Consider the following 19,683-nt stretch of genomic DNA (forward strand, 5'->3'; position numbering starts at 1 on the left):
AGGGTTGCAATGGACGCTAGGTGCGGTTTTGCAATGGATCGATCTTTACGGAAGAAATCTCGAAATGACACCAAGGAAAACTGGAGGAAAAGAGGGTGTTTTTGTATGTGTGGACGTGGCCTTAATCATACTAAGATTGCTGAAATTATGGAATCGTTAGAAGGTGTAGGTCACTCGATACCTATCACCTGACCACGTCAAAACAAAGAGCAAGCTGTAGGTAGGTAAAGACAACAGGCTGGTAACCCTAACCCTAGCCCAAGCCCTAGCCCTAGCCCAAGCCCAAGCCCAAGCCCAAGCCCAAGCCCAAGCCCTAGCCCTAGCCCTAGCCCTAGCCCTAGCCCACTGAGTGATCCAACTAAAAGTCACCAGCTTTAGGTACAGGTGACAGATTTTTGACCAATTCTTTCATTAAAAGGTATACACAACCGCACCTACACATGAAAGGTTCCACAAAAACACTTGAACAACGACCTTTTACAATAGACTTCGACACCCTTTAACGATCCATGAGGGAAATTACTTAAATATTCTGTCCTTGTAGCCATTAACTAACTAAATAATTTAATCAAAGCAATTATTGAATATGAGTGTGTTGTCTGAGATCCTGTCACAAAACCTGCCACAATTGATCTCGCCACAAGGATCCATTAGATAGCATCTGTAAACAATATCTGACTGCATACCAGATCTCAAATCGTATTTGGAAACGCATTCAAGATGTCACGTTTGAGCTAAATAAGAGAAGCCCAATAACTTGAGTCTGAGGGACAGCTGCAACCGCCCCCACAAGAAAATACGCCCGACAGAAAACAAAGACGTGAAGAGTGAGAGACAGGATGTCGGTCTATGAGTGAGAGGGCACTCCGTAACCTCATCTCCTCTGGACAGACAGTTTTAATAACGCTGTGTGGAAAATTGCTTTTCTTTGTTCTTGAGACTGACGGGAATTTGTAAAATTTCTTTTTCAATGTTTTGTCACTCGTCAAGTTTTCAAAAAAAAAAATCTAAAAAAAAACAACTCCTGGCTGGTAAGCCTTGCGAACTCCCTAAATGCTGCCTAGCAACGTCAACAACAAGAACCGTGAGGCTCGGGAATCATAATTTAAGATGTCAACAACTGAATGCGAGATTAAAATTAGATATGTGTAAATTAGTCGTTTTTAATTTGGGACATGTGGTGCTTGATTGGCAAGTGGCCAAGTAATAACCTGACAAGTTTGTTTAATTCGTGGTATTAAAATGTGGAATTGCACCTGGGTGTAGAAGGGAGGAGGAGAAAAGGCAAACACACCATTAGCAAACGCATGTATAAATTATCCTAGTGTGTCCTCTGATACATTTGATAGAAAGCAAAACAATTCAAATGTAGTTAGGTTTACAACCACGGTGTTATTTACTTCAGGACACAGACCCACACACAAATGCTATAATGTGACATTATACTTTCAGGACTCTTTGGCACAGATGAGTTATTAAAAATTCCCAAGGCTGAACATATGTTCCAATTATTCAGCCATGTTTATCACAGTTTACTACTACTTTACAAGAGTTCAGGGAGCGTAGCATTACTTATTTCCACTTTGCCTAAGCATTGTAATCAACTATAAGTGCTGCTCTTTAAGTACCATTTATGTACTGTATAACAGTGAGCCGTAACTCTGCAGGAATTAACAGAAACTGCCTTTCTACTGTGATAATTGAATTTCCCTCCAGGACAGAGGGGATAAACACATTAATAGTGGATACAAAGACATGAACAGAGATGTGGAGTTATAAAATTGTGCTCTTTTTTTTGTTTTTTTTTCTTTTAACCAAACTGTTGTTTGGTCTTTCTAGACAGATTGATCCTCGCTATGCCTGTTGTTCGGGTTCTTTATTACTTTGCCTCCTGCTTAGTTAAACTAATTTTGTGTGTCTGTGTGTTTATATGAGTGACAGAAGCATAGAGAAAAGCCACTTTTTAATATACTACGCACTGAGAACTTATGGACAATAAGTTCTCTGGACTTAGCCCATAGAACTTTTTTCAAGGAAATTAAGGATTATTAAGGACGAGTATCAAGAGCATTTACATCAAAGTCTATAGAAAGATTCAAATTAGACCGCTGATATAATTTGAAAAGCAATGTACCTAAAAACAAAAACCACAACAACCTGCTCTACTCCTGCCGGATATGTGGTGATAACACAGTAGCCCATACAAGGTCAAATAAAGCAAAAATCTAACAGAGACAAAACCTGCTTGACATCCAATTTTTCGAATTTTTTACTTGAAGTTTTCTCCTCAAATTTCTTGTAATTTTACAGATTTTTTTGTAAAATTGTCCCCAAAAATTAATGTAGACCCTGGTGTCTGCAGTGAAAACACAGCAAGACGATTCCTAGTTCCTGGGGAAAATGCACAAGGAGTGCACAAAGAGGGGTGGAAGAAAAAAAAAAGAGAGGTGTTTGTGAATGCTGAAGCGTGGCGTGACGTGAGTTGTAAACTGGCAGGTGACCGGCTTGTCGGTCGCTTGGATTGAATCTTCGCTGATCCCACCCGAGCGACATAGCAGGCCAAGCACACGCTACACACACACAAACACACAAACACAGATGAGTGAGTATATGAGTGGCGTGCAGGAGCACAATGTTTATCAGTCCCTGTGGATTCGTGAAGTTTTAATTTCCTTTCTTCTGTGTGTGTGTGTGTGTGTGTGTGTGTGGGAGCGGGAACTCAGTTCATGGTTGATGGCACTGGTGAACTCTTAGGGACTGTGAAACTTCAAATTCCACTCTATTTCTCTCTCCCTCTGTCTCTCAGACACTCCTCAATCTATCCTCTGCGCTCACAATTTGTCACCCACTTCAGTCTCATTCAGCAGATGTCTGGCACCCCACTCGTCACTCCCTTTATCATTAATATGACAGAAGATCATTTCAGAAATTAGAGTGATTTTTTTCTCTTTTTTTTTTTTTTTACTTGAAATATTCCTGATATTTTTGATGTCATCTATCACTTCTATAAGCAATCCATCATTAACTTGAAATCTACTGCCTCCACAGCCTTCAGAAAGAATGGATGCCCATCAGTGACAATACACTATCACACACATTTACATATATATACATACATGTATATGTTGCTGTCAGTGGTTGTAGTGTTGTGACTGATTGCTGTATGCATGATGTTTCTTCTTCGATACAAATGATATTAAAAAGCTCTGACAGGCTGCACTCTGAGGAATTTCTATGTCCTGATTAGATTAGGTCAGTGTTTTGAACGTATTAATGCTGAAACCGTCAGCTCTTAAGTGACTGACATGAACGAATCATCAACTTATTTATTATGATAATTGGCTTGGCGCGTAAACAAGACATTTAAGCAACAAAAAAGAAAAAGTCAAACACTTGCCAGGTCCGTCCTCTCCTATCTGACGCAGTTTATATTCTCAATTAAATCCTGTCAATCAGGCTATTTTTAAGCGCCAGCTATTTAAATGTGAATATTTGCATTTTTTTTTGTAGTCATCAATAATCTAAAACCTGTTGACATTTCAATTACTGAAGGCTGATGGCTTAATCAAACTAAAATAAGTGACAGCGTGACTAATAATACTCAGCTACAGCATTAATTATAGACCATGTCGTGATAAAATTAAGAGAAAATCTTGGGTGGGTTGCAGGGTGGACCGTGAGTGTACCAAGGTATGCGATGCACCCAAGAAAAAAATGAGGCCAGAAAATCAGGGTAAACTCTTTACAATGTGACACAACATGAGACGTATGTGTTTGATTTCTTATCTGGACACCAGCTTATACAAACGGAATAAATCAGAAAACATACAGAAAAGACTGGCGTTATCTGATCTAACTGGAAGGAACGGTAGTGTAAATTTTAAAATCAGTTTAATAGGAAAATATTAGTGCCTCTGGCCCAAATGAGATGAATTTGCAAAGGAAGGGGAGGGGAAGAAGGGCAAGAAGAAGCATGATGAGATAAAGGAAGAGAAGCAGAAGGAAGCAGCCAGTCAGTAGTTTCTGGTGAGCAATAGGGGTGGGAAAAAATATCGATGTGGCAATATTATCGGGATATTTTTTCTTCCGATACAACATCTATTTGGAATATTTTAATATCCATTTTAAAAGAGGTCATGTTGTGGGACGGTCGTGAAAGACTTCCACACCTCCACCACCACTTTTTGCACAAGTGCAATACACTGGAAATGGATCATTTGGATTAATGTTTTTTTTTTACTCAATTTGTCCAATTAATTATCACTATCATCTGATACACATATACACAACGTGTATTTTAAGCTGCATTTGAAATTTCTCAGTAGACTATGTAGAATATTGCAATATATCGCAATATCATAATATCACAATAATGTATTGTATCGTGGCTCAAGTATCGTGATATGTATCGTATCGTCAAGTCCTTGCCAATACCCACCCATAATGGGCAACGCTCACACATGTTTCTATATAAACTCAGATTAGTGGTGAAACGTCTTTAAGAAACTACAAATCCATTTACCCTGGATTTGTAGGCATACAGACAATTTGTAATTGAAACAAGTGTTTGAAAAAAGTTGGTATCGGTCCGGGCAGCACCGTTAAAAAGAGGATTGTCTTGATCACCTATTTCTGTTGAAGGAAGTAAATGTTGCCGATAATATTTCCAGCAGACGTTAGATAGTGGTGTCAAAAATAATCCCACCCTGACTGATGTTTTGAGGTTTGTAAAGACAGATACCTTCACCTGAGTTGAAATGAGTACTTATATTGCTTTGATTTCACATTGATCAGGTACATGGTACATGAAAATGTAGACATTTACCTATGGAGCTAGCGCCAAGAGGTTGGAGGATTTAAGGGTTGAAATAGCTAGCCTAGTCAATGGACGGCAAGAAATGGCTACAAAATCAAACTCTTTGCAAAACAAAAACGTTTCTACTTTAGTATGAACTAAAACCTGCTTATATAATGCTCATTGCTTAGCTTAGGACAAGGGTCTTCAATGTGTTTCAGGCCAGGAACCCCCTACCTACTATATGTGTTCTATATTAAACTATCGGATATTGGATTCATATTAATATGTACTGAAAGAAATCTGAATTCGTGGGGAAAATTTTGCGACCCCCCTGCAGTGCCTCCACTTAGGGGTCACGGTCCCCTGTTGAAGACCTACGGCTTAAAGGGTAGCGGAAGATATTTATCTGATGGGTTTTCCTGCCTCTGGTCTTCATGATAGCATAAAATAAATGTTACAATCAAATGTGGGTAATTGAAAATGTCAAAATATATTTTCCGACTATCCGTCCACCATTGCTCTCTCTTTCTCCATTTGTACCACCCATTTCTCTCTCTCCGACACCATCCCTCCCTCCTTCCCGGCCTACCCGTCCAACGTGCCGCTTCAGCTCAGCGCTTTCTCGTCATTATGATTTGCCAAATAAAGTTTGTCGTGGGAGTCAAGGTGACTCTGTCAAACTTGTCTCTACCTCTTCCCCTCCTCCATTGTTATGCCCGGTCCTCCACCCTCCTCGTGTCGGGGCAGCCATATTGGCGGAGACACGCGAGGCTCTGACTGACAAGCGCCGCTGATCAAAGTGCGTGGAAACTGTGGGGAGACGGAGGCGGTTGGTGGCTGGGGAGCAGTGGAGGGAAGAGAGGGGCTACTGTGTCGATAGGGAGGCGTATGAGAGACGGCGAGGGTAAGAGGCTAAGGGTGAACAGAGGAGAATGAGGGATTGTGGAACGCGGAGGGAGGAGGAGTATTGCAATGTCACAGCATCTTTAAACTGCTGCGTTGGCTGTCTGACTAGTCTCATCCCTCCAAAACAAACCGGCCTGATGCAGGACTAACTCAATACCCCGACAAGGTGAAAAGGTGACGGGGCTGCTGGGTGATGTACGGTCATCAACGAGAAGATTTAAAGCAGCTCTAATAAATACACAGATGGAATAGGACAAAAGTAAATGGTGATAGTCGGCATTAACAGCTAAAAGGCGTACAAGTATTAGGGGCGGCACACATTTATGTAATAGACATTCTGAATCACAAGCTCTCTAAAAGAGAAAAAATATAAGTTGTGATTTTTGAAAAGAAATACAGAAGCTCGTCAAGTTTGGCTTTGAATACATTTCAAGTCAACTTTGGTGAAGTCCCCATGTTTGCTCCCCCAGTGTCTTGCTTTAGGCAACATTTTAAATTACCAAGCACCAGAGTCAATCAGAGGGGAAAATTATAAAATCTGAATTCCCCATTTGCAGAGGATTCAGTCAATTTTTGGATCCCTGCTGTTTCTGTTTAACCTCACTCTCCGCATGTGAACACTGAATAATAAGAAGAAAAAAAAAATTGAAATGAAAGCAATCAAAGGTGTATGCAACACATGGTTGAGAACATACGTGCATGTATATGTATATTTCCATATCCATATGCGTGTTATTATGTGACAATATACGTATGTGGTAATTATGTGACCGTGTTTAACATATGCCACAATGCTACCCACTTCAGTAAGTCTGATAAATGGCATCTCTGTGAAACTTAAAATGCTCATTTCATGCTGATTCTGTCAGAGACTGTCTGCTAAAGCAAAAAGAGAAATATTAATGCGAGTGTGAGACGAGAGGGAAAGGGAGAAATTTATGGGTAAGTGTGTGCGTTTGAAAGGAGGCAGCAAGAGCGTGTATGACCAGGGTCCACAATCCGTTCTTTACCGACAGCTTTGATTCATATTCATTAATGTGTAAAACCTCAGATTCTGGATGAAGGAAGAAGAGGTCCTGCATTCAAGCAGCAATTCAAAGAAAATACTTTAGTATTATCAGAAAAATACATACTTTCAGTGTCAAAAGTAAAAGGAAATACTCGTGTTACTTATGAAACGGTTCATAATAGTTGACTAATATGCCAGCAGCATTTTACAGTCGTATCTTACAAGGTAGGTTTTCAACAGGGCAGCTGCGACCCCTGGGGGCCTGCGGAGGTACTGCAGAAGGGGTCGCAAAATTTTGGTTGATAAGACACTTTTCATATATTTTTCTAATTTTGTCTGACAATTTTAAATGATTTTAAATACACATTAACATAAATCCAACATATTTTAGTAAAGAGATAAATCGAGGTTGCATGGCCGCTATTGCACATGAAATGAAAAAAATAATATTTAAATTAAAATTAAATATTATTTGAATAGTTTAATGCTGAAAGCAAAATGATGAAGATCATCTTATTTTAAGTTCTCATAGTTAAGCAGAAAACAATTTCAAGAAGCAGGTCATTTGAGATGATAAATCATATTTTCGTTATCAAAACAGTTGCACATCACCGTTTTCTGTTCATTGTAGCTCTGAAAAGGCAATATTGCAATATGAAAGGTTGTGGAATGAAAGTATAGTAGCATAAAATTGAAATATTCTTCAAATTTGTGCCACTGGTCAAGTACATGATTTGAGTACTTGTCTCCACCACTGAATAAAGCCTGAGCGAGCACGCCACAGAACACAAGACTGCATGTATAGAACTGGGCTACTGGCGCCTTTTGATTCATTACGTCCGTGCCTTTAATCTCAGTCTAAGCTAATTTCGTGAGCCGTGTTGCAGCAAATTACCACATTTTTCCCGACAGCAATCCATACGTTTGATCACATCTTACCCGACGCTGTACAGCTCCCTGCTTGGTAAATTTCCTCTGTCCATATGGAAAAGAACCATGTTTCAGAACCTGAAAATGTCACGGTATCCCTTTAACAGCCATGCTAAAGCTGCCACACTGAGCTACTTGCTAATTTCATGCTCCACGCAACAGGGATAATTTGGTCCCTGTCTGTCTGTCCGTCTGTCTGTCTGACTGTCTGTCTGTCTGTCTACTGAGGAAGAGCTGTGTGTGTGTGTGTGGTGTGCTCTAAATCATTTCTCCCTGTGTCTGTTTCTCCCCAATACTTCCTCTTTTTGAGATCAATAAAGACAAATTGTAGAAAGCGTTAAAAAAAAAAAAAAAAAAAGCACACTGATGGTACAACAGGGGGAAAAAAAATCAGAGTAAGGAAGTGAAGAACAAATGTCCAGAGGAGTGTGATGATAGAAAGAGAGATGACAGGAGACAGAGAGAAAGACGGAGGAAGTGCTGGATCGGGGAACTGAACAGATGGCCACACCGCAGAGAGAAGACCACAACGGAGACATTACAACACTCAGGTTAAAACCTCCCCTGGAAGACACACACACACACAGACACACTCGAACACAGTGGCAAAGGGCAAGGTCTTTCTGTTTATTATCAACTGAAAGAGAGCTAAACACTCCAGGCTCTTTTGTCCGTAAAAGGCCCTCGCACATATGTGGTGAGTCACGGACGTAGGTTAATGACACTTGTCAAAAGTCTGCTTAGTAAAACCGGCCTTATATACTAGTTAGTTAATAAATAACGCACAGGGTCATGTTGAAAAGTAGACTGTCCAACCAATCAAGTCATTTAACGAACAGAAAAGGAGCGCTGCCTCAAAGCAAAGGTCAGCGAAGCGTGACCCGAAAAGTTAGTCAACTAAACTTGAGCAACTCTAATTTCCATTGGTACGGGGCCAATCGCTGAAGAGTAACGCATAGTTTGTACTTTTGCGTCAATTTGAGGACTGACGTGCACCTCCAAAGAAATGTAACTATATGTCACGCTGACGCAGACCTCAGGCTGCTTCTCCATCTTCGCAATTTGAAGAAAGAGTGAGCATTTGGACGAATCATCTTTGGACTTTGGACAAAAGTTTCAGTCGCCCCTTGTTGTACGTGAAGAGCAAAGTGAAGCAGGAATTAGAAACAAAAATGAATCCGATTGGGAAAAAGACACAACTAGCATTTTATACAGCAATCCAGACTGGCGAGCGCACAACTATAAAAGGCTCGCACCGGCATAGGATCCATACGTAGGTTACGGCATCTAGTCCTGCAGGGGCATAAATCGCACTGGAGTGTGATGGAGAAGAGCAAGATGTAGAGGAAGGACGGAAGAGTAAATCTGAGATGAGCTGAAAAGAAAATGACAAGGAGCCCAGAGTGCGAAAGAAAGGTTTAACAGGAGTTTAAAAAGGTTTAAAAATGGACAATGGAGGGGAACGGAGTGAAACTGACAAGAACTGCTCCGTGCTTCGCCGTCCGCTCTGCTGAAAGTTTCATGAGGGAGAATGGTCTAAATCCCTCACCAGGTCAGGACCGGAGGTGAGAGACTGTGGCGGAGGCTGCCAAAAACTGTGTACACGTGTAGGTGTGTCGCACGAAGGGTCACGAGGAGTCCGTGTGAGGGCTGCGATCCAAGCCACGGTGTAAAACATCAAATATTCAGGGGATGGATTACAAGTACAATGTGTACCTTTGTTCTGTCAAGTCACGACAAAGCAACAACACTGTTTAATCATTCATTCCTTGTTTTATCGTGACTTGAGATGGACTGTGTAAGTATGAGTAGTTAACAAGCTGTATAAAGGTAATGAGGAAAGGTAGGTATCATTTCACGGTAACTTTTAATTAGTGTGACGTCAATACACTCTACCCATCTAAACCTAATTATTTAGTTTGAGGGTCATGAGGTCTTTAGTGTAGGACGTTCAGAGAGGTACGTGGAATGTCAGTTTCAAAACCAAAGGCTACATTCAATGCAGCAATGCTTCAAAGTAAATGTTTCAAAGCATCTTGAATCAGGTCTATTTCCCCAAGACTCAAGCTAGAGATATCACAGGATGGTTTGCAGCAACAGCAGGCTTAGCAGGTTTGCCCGTACGTGCCTCTCTGGTATGTAACCCTGCTCTTTCTTGCATCATTTGGAGCCCTGACACATCCTGATGGAGGTTCCGAAAGGATATCTGGAGGATCCGAATCATGCCCAATCTACCCCAATGTACTCTGTGTGTTGCTGAAGAGTTCAAGTCCGAAAGTCTGTGACTGCGGCGTTATAAAGAGGTGCCATTATGTGCTTCTGGGCCATAGGAACTTCTTCACAGACAGTTCCATTTAACCTGGGACAAAATATCCTTTTTTTTTGGATGAGCCTTACTGAAATAAGAAATAAGAACGTTTAGATTTCTCTCAGGTCAGTTTTTAGTGTCTATTTAGGCTCCTAAATCAGGTCAGGTACTTTGTCGACACAAAAGGAACCTTGAGTGGCTAAGTGGGAATATTGGTAAAACATCAGGGAAAGACGATGCTAGTCTCAAAAACAAAACAGACAAATATATCAACAGCCTCAGAATTCATGTGTATGTGCATGTATTTTTTTATATGGCGGCCGGCTGTAAAGTCCCTAGCATTTCTATTGGGGAAATGCAAACAGAAAAACATAGCTCTTGAAAGTACATAGTTATTGAGGGAGTCCCGCAGTGAGTAGTTCCCCTTAGGGAGTCTTCAGAATCGTTTGGTTGGTGCAAAACCACTGCAGTAGCAGTAGGTGAGGAGGCAGAGCGGTACTCCAATAACCGGAAGGTTGGCGGATCGATTCCGCCCTATCGCTAGTCTTGCGTCCTTGGGCAAGACCTCCCAGTGTGAACTCCACTGGTGTACGCTTGCCAGTGAGTGATGTTTGGTGGTGGTCGGAGAGGCCGTTGGTTGCAGACTGGCAGGTTTTTCCGTCAGTCCGCCCCAGGGCAGCTGTGACTACTGAGGTCGTTTACTGTGTTAGCGAATGAATAAGGCATTCATTCTTCTCAAACTGAACTGGCACTTTGACTCGCTTGGTGGGTAATATAAGAAAAATGTAAGGCATCCGTTACATCTATCTTTAACAAAATAAAAAACTCCAGTTGTAACAGCGGATATTTCGATATATGATGATAAATCAGTGGAATACCCTTTTCAACAAGAACTTCTTGTTGGAAGTACACCACTTTTGTATGTTAAGTTTAATGCACACATTTTGCACAACTGTCTATTATTAATACACTGCCTGGTGAATGCAACTCCAGTAATGTCTTGAGTTGGTGACTCCAAATCACAAAGCCCTTTAACTGAGACCGCCCAGTGGTGGTAACTCATCTATCAGTGTAACCACTATTCCTACATCAAGGTGTAAACTGTGCTCAGGAAATGAGACATGCATTGTGACTGAATGTCAGAAGGTATGATGCGTTGCTCTCAGTAGTCCATAATTCTTCATATTCATTTTTAAAAGCAGTACTGTCTGTTCCACCAAAAGGTCACCAAATTCTTAACTGAAGATGTGTGATAAAAAAAAAAATAAAAAAAAATAGCGGGTTACTATGGACACCATGAAGACGTCACATATAACAGAAATAATTGTATCAGAGAGCTATTTCCTAGAATAAGTCAACAAGAAGCTTGCGTTTAATAGTTTTATTCCTCTTTTTTTATGTTGAGCTATTTTTTCAGGATAGTATTATAAAGGTCATAACTGTCTGGATGCGTGTCCGGGCGTATACATAAAACATTTTATGTCCCTCCCTTACTTAAGCCATCCATTAAACCATTCATCAAGAATAACTTAAATGACCAGGGAGGGACAAGGTGTTTGAAAGACAGACTTTAACTGTTCATGGCTGAGCAGAAAAAATGCACTCTGAATCATAAACGCCGTCATTAGATGTCACTTTTTTGTGAATTCGGGTTTCAGGATAAAAATTTAGAATGCTTTAAATGCTGACATGGGAAAATCCGCTCCAATCCGACCCTCAATTAATCTAAACACACTTTAACTCAATTGCAGAACGCAGGTTTTACCTGTCAGTTTGGATACGTGTCACGTTGGTTGCCAAAAGTTCAGTCGGAGTTCATGAAGACGAGGTCCATTTGCTGTTTATTAATTCAGGCTACGGTTTGTTGGCAGTGGACCGTGCGCTCCGGCTATAAACCAGCCATAAACGTGTCCGCGGTTAATGTTGTCACATTTCACCCATTTCATACGTCTCTTCCATTTTGACACGGTACAGACATGTAGCTGTAGCTCTGGCCACTTCCCTTCTCTGTTCTACTATTTATATTCCCCATACTGCTATTGCAACACAATGATTGTATATGCAATAATTACTGTTATTTGATCAAATTTTTAGATTTGACTTAGTTGTTTTTCTATGAATTACTTTGGAGTCAAGTCAAATGAGGCATAGAATGTATAATGTGCAAACATGCCTCATTTCGATGAAAACTAAAAGAGAAGAATAGGACTTAAACGGAGGGATGCTGAAGATGCTGACAACAAGCAGCGGGAGGGGAAACAAGGCAGATGATGTTACACAAAAAGCGACAGCTGAATATATGGCTACACGTGTTCGGCACAGCTGGAAGTGCCACCAACGGAGGGGTTCATTTTAAACCCTGGACCCGACTCTTGTGTCAGCTCCTCACCTCGTCTAATCACTGAAGTGATCATATATCTCACACCTTCAACCTCGGCATCAACTGGAAAATCCATTACATGCAGTCGGCTCAATCCTCGGACTATCGACACTCCCCGCAGCCTACGCACACAAACACGCACACACCCTGCTGAATCGATAGCAGACATTAGGTGTTATTGACAACACCAATTGAGGTTAATAATCTGGCCTAACTGTAGGTGCTGCCTATTAAGCTCTGTTTAAATGTTAAAGGGCACCAGAAAGAACTACTCCACATTTGTTTGCGCGGGATTAGGTTCCTGCACTTTCTTGCACGTATACACATCTAGGTCAAAGCAGTAATAGGCTTTGCTTCGACACTTACAGGAAAATACAGCAGCTGTAACACAAAAACGAAGCCTTAAGTTAAACCGGGTAAAGCTCCTGTTCTAACGATGGATACTGACTTATTTGTTTAGAATGTTTGTAAGTAAGATTATCACAGAGAGAGCTGAAATGCTTGAGTATCCTATTTTATATATGCTGTGTTGGATGGGCTATAATGGTGGCAAACACAAAAGCACCACTTCTGAAGGAAGCGCAGACGTCTTTATCAAAGAACATCGCCGCTTCTGGTTTCTCACGCAGAGGGGGGGCGGATAGAAATGAACAGATATCAAAAAGCACAATGGCAGCAGCTTTGGTGCGCGGTTTTGTACCTGGTAGGTGTCCCACAGTCTGATCGTGCAGCGTAGCGGCAGCTCCCTCATCAGGAGGTTGTTCATCCAGCGGAAGGCGAACTGCAGGTACTCCACCTCGTACTGCTGCATGTGCCGGTGCACGGACTCTGCACGAAATAACAACAACAGAAGATCAGACGAAACAGTGGCGCGCGCACACACACGGATTAAAGATTGAAACGTTTGAAACCACCAATGCGAAGACCGTGAAAGTAGCAGCCGTGGCGAAGGTGTGGACCGATTCTTTCGTAACACAGTTCTCTGTTAATAACTGTAATGTCATACAGTCTTTTCTCTCATAGAGGAGATGTAATTACAGAGCCATCAAAACTGTCTCGGAAAAGCAACGTACCAAACCAGGATGAGTAATGGAAGTGTAATTGTGTTGCTAAACAACGCTCTAAAACACGTCGCTGGAGTAAAGAATGAAGTACATATGAAGTATATCAGCACCCAGAGGTGAGGACAGGAGGCATGTATATATGGTAACGGATAGCGGGTGTGTTAATTGTTTCGGCAACATTAGTGCTTTAGTAGGAGCTGATGAAAAATGGATTCTATAGTCTTCTGTACAAGGTGAACCTATGGGAAACCGATGAATACTTTCTGCTGACGACACTGCTAACAGTTACCCACATCTGGAATACTAATCACACCCTTGTACTGTAAATGCATGTTTGGTTTACTGATTTAAGCTAACATCAAATGAGCAAGGTCAACTAGATTTCTGTAAACAGAAATTCATACTCATGAATTAACTATGTATATGTAGGGAAAGAAAAACATTTTTAAACTGAGGGAGCTTTTAACCCTGGGTGGTTGTTTCCGAAACAGGGAGCGTTTCCCCCCTTAGGTCAGTTCGTTCAGGCCGGTGTGAACACAACGGCCCCATTCTGTTCCGGCACAAATGAACCGAGCTGAGCCCGGTTAGAGAGGTTGGTCTCGGCCCCGGAGCAGTTTGTTTACAGTGCCAACACATGTTACTCACGGACCGATACGCCAACCGCTGAAATTCAATAACCGAGAAGTTTACCTGATGCGTCTTTGGAAGAGAAATAGTCGGGCGTGAAGAAGCGTGAAGCAGCCAGACAGGCTGGTATCTTGGCTATAATGATATAGCTAAGCAGTTTACCTCTGCAACATTGTAACAATATTGCATCGATATAGGTGTGAAAGCTCTGACTACTGTCTCTCAGCTCCAACTCCATTCTCTAGTCAGACTGTGAACAATGATTGAAGAGGTTGTCGAACAGATACAGTATCTGTTGGACCGATACCTGGCTGCACTGGAAGCCCCAAAACATTTTTCCAGTCATCAGACGCCAAGCGATGGGTTCCCAGATTGGGTAGAGTTCTTCCATTAGTCTACAGCTGTCAGTCCAAGTCAATTTCTTTCTAGTTTTCCACGTGTATAAAATAATTCTGGACACTCAGGAGTGTTAAATGTTCTCTGAATCAAAACCGAGGAATCTGTTCACACAAGAGTGTGACTGACGGCACACTTTTTTCTCACGGTCCTGCCGACATTGATTTGAGCTACGTCCATGCTTTCAAACAATACGGTTCTGGCGCTATCTGAAACCCGTCACTTCACCTGATGTTCACCCAACGTGGGAAAGCATGCCCAGAAACAATGAATCGACTCCAGATGAAAGAGAAGAAATTAGATCAAGCGTTGACGTGGCTTTTAGGCTAAATCCGGCTGTAAATTTCTTCCAGCCGAGTGAGACTGTTCCAACTGCGGCGTTTAGACGGGACACCGTTACTTTGATTGGTGTGGTAGGAGTAGTGTCGGTGTAAATGTAGCCAGTGCTTTCAGTGCTTTTTGGAAAGCGGTAGAAAGTAATAAGCTGTTCAGGGTTTCCCATACAATGTTAAGACTACGGTGGCCCATCGGGGTCTAATTTACTTTGCCATGGTCTCATAACGAATCAAAATATTTTTTGCACATCTAGAACTGTCTTGTGCTTGTGTTGTTTTTCTTATATTCCTATTTCTGAACTGCACAGGCTGCTGCCAATAGGCGCTATATACAATATTAGATACATTACGGTAATTTAATGACGGACAAATTTAATGATGATGACGTAAAGGTCTCCAATTTTGGCGTTTTATAATGAGAAAAAAAAATATTACGGTAGACAGTTGCTGTTGACGCAAAGAACATGGTCAGCAACAACCCTGAGGTAGGCAGTGGCATTTAAACCATGCTAAATTCGTACTAAGGGGCCCTAAGTGTGCCACGAAAATATCTGATATCTGATGCTCGGTCTGAACTTCAGCAAGTTGTCTTGATCACCTCTACATGCCTAAATGCATTGAATTGCAGCCATGTGATTAGCTATTTGTGTTAACAAGCAATTGAACAGGCGTACCTAATAAAGTGGCAAATGAGTGTATGCAAAATAAATTCTGTGGTGTCGAGGCAAACTGAGAATGCTACAGTTTGCTCGCAACTTGCAAACAAACATCAGCAGGCTTTCCCCATTTGTCACCCTAAAGCCATTAAATGTGTTTTGTTTTCATTTTTTTTTTTTTTTAAACAGTTTCAGATTATGTCTCACCACCGAACAAAGCGCTCTGAGAGAAGACCATATGCTGCATGAGGAGGCTCCCGACGTCGGGTTCAAGCGTCGGTGTCATGGCGCGGCGCGGCGGCGCGAACGCTCGCCGGGAAGAATGGATGAGAAGGAGCGATGTCATCGGAAAACTCGCTGCCTATGGGGCTGTGACAGCGAGACCGGCCGCCTTTGTTCCTTCCTCTGTTCTTGATAAATGTTTGTTTTATCCTCCTTTACATAACAAAAGATTAAAAATACCACTCAGTATTCAGAGACTCCCTATTTCATAGTCGTCAAACTCATGACACTCATTCTCTTCCTCACGCACACACTTCATAATAGAGCTGTAATTACGGAGCTGTCAGCGAATCTATGAGAAAAGCCAGGACGGGAGGAACTATGGCGTCCTCTTCTCACACACTCTGCCCTCTTAATCACGGCTGACTGACAAGAACGCGCGCACACGCACACACACACACACACACAGGCGCACGGAAACGCAGCTTTAATAAAGCTTTAATTGGTGAAACGTTACGCAAGACATTTCAAGCCGAGAACGCATACATTTCTACACCCGGCAACCACTTGAATGACACCTGTCTTCCATTGCTCACATACGACGCTTGACAATTACGCGACGCACTCCGGCACATGAGCAGGGCACAGAGTAAACACGGAGCTATTATTTCACACTCCTCTCCGCAGTTTAATTATCACATGCTGCTGTAAGAGCATAAACAAGGCGAGCTCATTAACGGCGAATGCATCACGGTGACAGATCTTAGCTAGCTGCCAAACAGAGGAGGGGAGCGAGGGGAAGAACTTTAGACAATGTTAAATTACACTAATGAACTTGCTCTGCCTAATATTAGCGACTTCGCCAAACACGGGGAGGGAGAGGTGCGCGGCGCGGGAAGGAGCAGTCATTTGTCATGAGGAGTTATCGCGGTGAGAGGGGAGGGCGGAAGAGAGGAGGGAAAATAAAACAATGAAGAGAAAGGGGAAGAAAATCTTGACTTTTTCGCCCGTGAGCTGCAGAGCGCTCAGCATTCCTGGGAGTTACGAGGGCTGAGGGAGGTTAAGGATTGCTTGTCTCGCAGACACTGATTGACTGATGAGTCTTGTCTCTCCTCCCACTGCCGGCTAAAGTTTAGGTCCGAGGCCACGGAGCCGGCCGCTCCGCTCCCCGCTGTGGACTGTAGCCCGTGGCTGGTGGACAGTGGGAGGTCAGGGGTCGCGCGGTGACTAGCGAGAAGCTCCAAGGATTCTGCTGACGGGGCCGATTCCGCTCGCTCTCCTTGATATAAAATGTAATTACAGTTTTCACCCACTCTGCCTGGCTTTGACTTTTTCCTTTCTGCAACGTCAGTCCGTTCTCAAACAGCTGTTTTCTTCTGATTTTGCTCATCCTCCGCTCGGATGTGTTTGCAGACGCAAACCGGGGCGACGTGGCCTCGTTTGATCCTCTGAAAGCATGATAGCCAGAAATCACTGTGTAGCATTTCGCGGCAGCCTGTGATCCGTGTCTTTGGATGCAAACCGCATCTTTGCTGTGGCTGTGACCAAGCCCCCTGGTTACTGTTGCTACGCCAGACAAGCTAAGGACTAACCACTTGAAATTCTAAGTAATGTTTATAACAACAGATCTTTCATGTCGGACACAAAAGCAGCCCACTCGTCTCTCATGCCAGCTAATGTTGACAGCTCAGCTGAAAACAGTTTCAAGCCTCAGTCGTCTATGGTTGCTACCTAGCTAATTAAGCTAATGTTGCTTAAAAACCCAACATCCGGTAAAAAAGTAATTTGGATCTGAACGGTCCTGATTTGGAGAATTCCCATTTCGCTTTCTAAAGAGCAGTTAGTTAGTGTTAGTTTTGTTTTACTATACAGGGATAAGTGAGTTTTGCTTGACAGGGGCTTAAGGGATTATTTTATGGGGACAAAATACATTTCTCTGTGCTTGAAGTCTGAAAAGGAAGTCCGACGTCTACTGCGTGACTCTCGCACAAAGGGAAAAAAATAGAATGTGTTAATGCCTCACAGATTTTCAAACATTTTATCAAATATTCTCCTGAAAACCACAGGAAACATTGTGAGGGTTTGACCGGGATTACCTTTCAGAGCGAACAACCCGTGTTAGAGATATGATCCAATCTGACAGCTGGAATCTGATCAAGTGGCGTCTGAACAACTGAAGATTACTGGTGATTAGGGTTTTCTTTCTATTAGAGCCAGGAGTCAAAGGCTCTTACCTGTGCACTTGATGGGTACACATAAGGGGCTTAAAGTCAGCATTATTATCAGCAGGTGTGATATACGATGACGGTGTCGAGGTAGACCGCCCTTTGTGTAAGTAGGATAAGGAAAACTCTTGGTTCTAGCTTGGATTGTAAATCAATTCAAACATTTGATTGTGAATTAATTATACTTTTTTTTATATTGAAAAGTCTTACTGGCGGTTGCTTCGTTTGTCAGAACGCAGAACGAATAATCCGCCTGGTCTTTGGAGCTGACCTTTTCATTCGCAGGACCTTTTCATTTGTAACTACAGGCTGGGCTGAGGGTCACCTGACAGACCCCTTTAGTAACATTAATAACGAGAGACATTTCCGCCAACACGCCACGAACATGTTAATGTTCACAGCACTAGTCTTAACACCGGTTGCATGGGTGGGATACCAAACGCTTTCCCCTGTTAATTTGACAAGAAAAAGGGCTTTTAGGATGAGGCTAATGTGTTTCTTTGTTGAGGGCTGCTGGAGTGTACACTCCAATAAAGAGCCGGACGGCGCCGTTAACTGAGCTTTCAGCGATCGGGAAACGCCGCAAGTGCCATCTCTCAACCGAGCGCCGAAAGCAGCGCGCAGATAAATGTCAAAAAGAGTGAACGGGTTTAAACATTAATAGTTGAAGCAAAAACATTTAAGTGCAGTACGCTGCGCGGCGTTCTACTGTAACCTTGTCGTGCGTGTTCCTGGAATAACCGTGAAGAAAAAAAACCTCAGCTGTCACACAAAGAGAACTGCTTTTCAGCAGGAAGGAGCTATAATGCTTTAAAAAAAAAAAAAAAAAAAAAAAGCACTAATAAGCACCACAGTTCACACAGTGATGCTTAACTATTCCTCTCACGCAACAAGGTCACGACGCGAGGCGGACGAGGGATGAGGCATCGTTCGTGTGGAACTTGATGCACACAGAACAGCAGACATCATTTGTTATTCCTGTACAGGCACACACACGGGCGCAACAATTCTAAAACGCTTCTAGAACGCGTCAATAACACGTGTAAACACAATAAAAAACGTTTATGAGTGTGTGTGGGTTTGCAAATAAATTAGCATAATGTAAAATTGGACTTTCGCGCTTACCTCAAGGTTTAATTGGATGAAAGATCTGAAAAGATCTGCACAAACGTGACGTGTTGTGGGGGGCTACGTAGGAAAGTCAGGTGTAATTGACTTGTAACGGCCGAGTTAAAAGAGCGTGCACGAACGTGAAGCTTTAAATCGAGCAAAAGGGTTCCATTTCAAAATTTAAAACCCCGCAGAGAAGCAAGACCAACCCCGCTGGAGCTATATGTGACGCGCGCACACCCTCAAATGCCACGCACATGAAGCACACGGCCACTTCAAAAAGCGGAAATGCAGATTACCCTGAGGTTTTGCTTCAAAACACGCAGAAGCCTTTTTTTTTTTTTTCTGCCTCTCATTATGCAATCGAGGCTCACGATCCAGCTAACAGCCTTTTCGCCAAATTCAGGCTCAGCGCACACGCGCCCTCTCATCTGCATAAATAAATTCACCTTTAGGCAATTTGCATGTTGATGAACTTGTGCTAATGCACTCTCATGCAACAAATACACAGAAAGAGATTAAGGGGAGATAAAGAGATCACAGAAACATTACATGGCGGCATAGAGGCTCGTCTTTGAGGAGGTACATGGTGCCGGCTTCGAGCGAGGCTAATGGGAGGCAGCGTCACTTGTTACGAGCGGGATAATTGCGTGGGGGGGGGGCAAGGTACGAAGAAATTTCAAAGTAAAAGACGTCCAGTAATGTCACCAGCTAAAA

At 42.5% G+C, this 19,683-nt stretch overlaps 1 protein-coding gene across 4 annotated transcripts in view; it reads right to left on the bottom strand.

Moving 5' to 3' along the window:
- tbc1d22a (TBC1 domain family, member 22a) overlaps nucleotides 1–19,683 on the bottom strand; it is a 134,411-nt gene that overhangs the window by 26,102 nt on the left and 88,626 nt on the right. For all 4 annotated transcript variants that reach the window (XM_047575833.1, XM_047575832.1, XM_047575830.1 and 1 more), the window contains one exon: nucleotides 13,032–13,159. In XM_047575833.1, the coding sequence (XP_047431789.1) occupies nucleotides 13,032–13,159 (128 nt within the window). The remainder of the gene's footprint in view (nucleotides 1–13,031; nucleotides 13,160–19,683) is intronic.

The sequence above is a fragment of the Mugil cephalus genome, chromosome 22, assembly GCF_022458985.1.
Source record: "Mugil cephalus isolate CIBA_MC_2020 chromosome 22, CIBA_Mcephalus_1.1, whole genome shotgun sequence".
In the NCBI taxonomy this organism is placed as follows: Eukaryota; Metazoa; Chordata; class Actinopteri; order Mugiliformes; family Mugilidae; genus Mugil; species Mugil cephalus.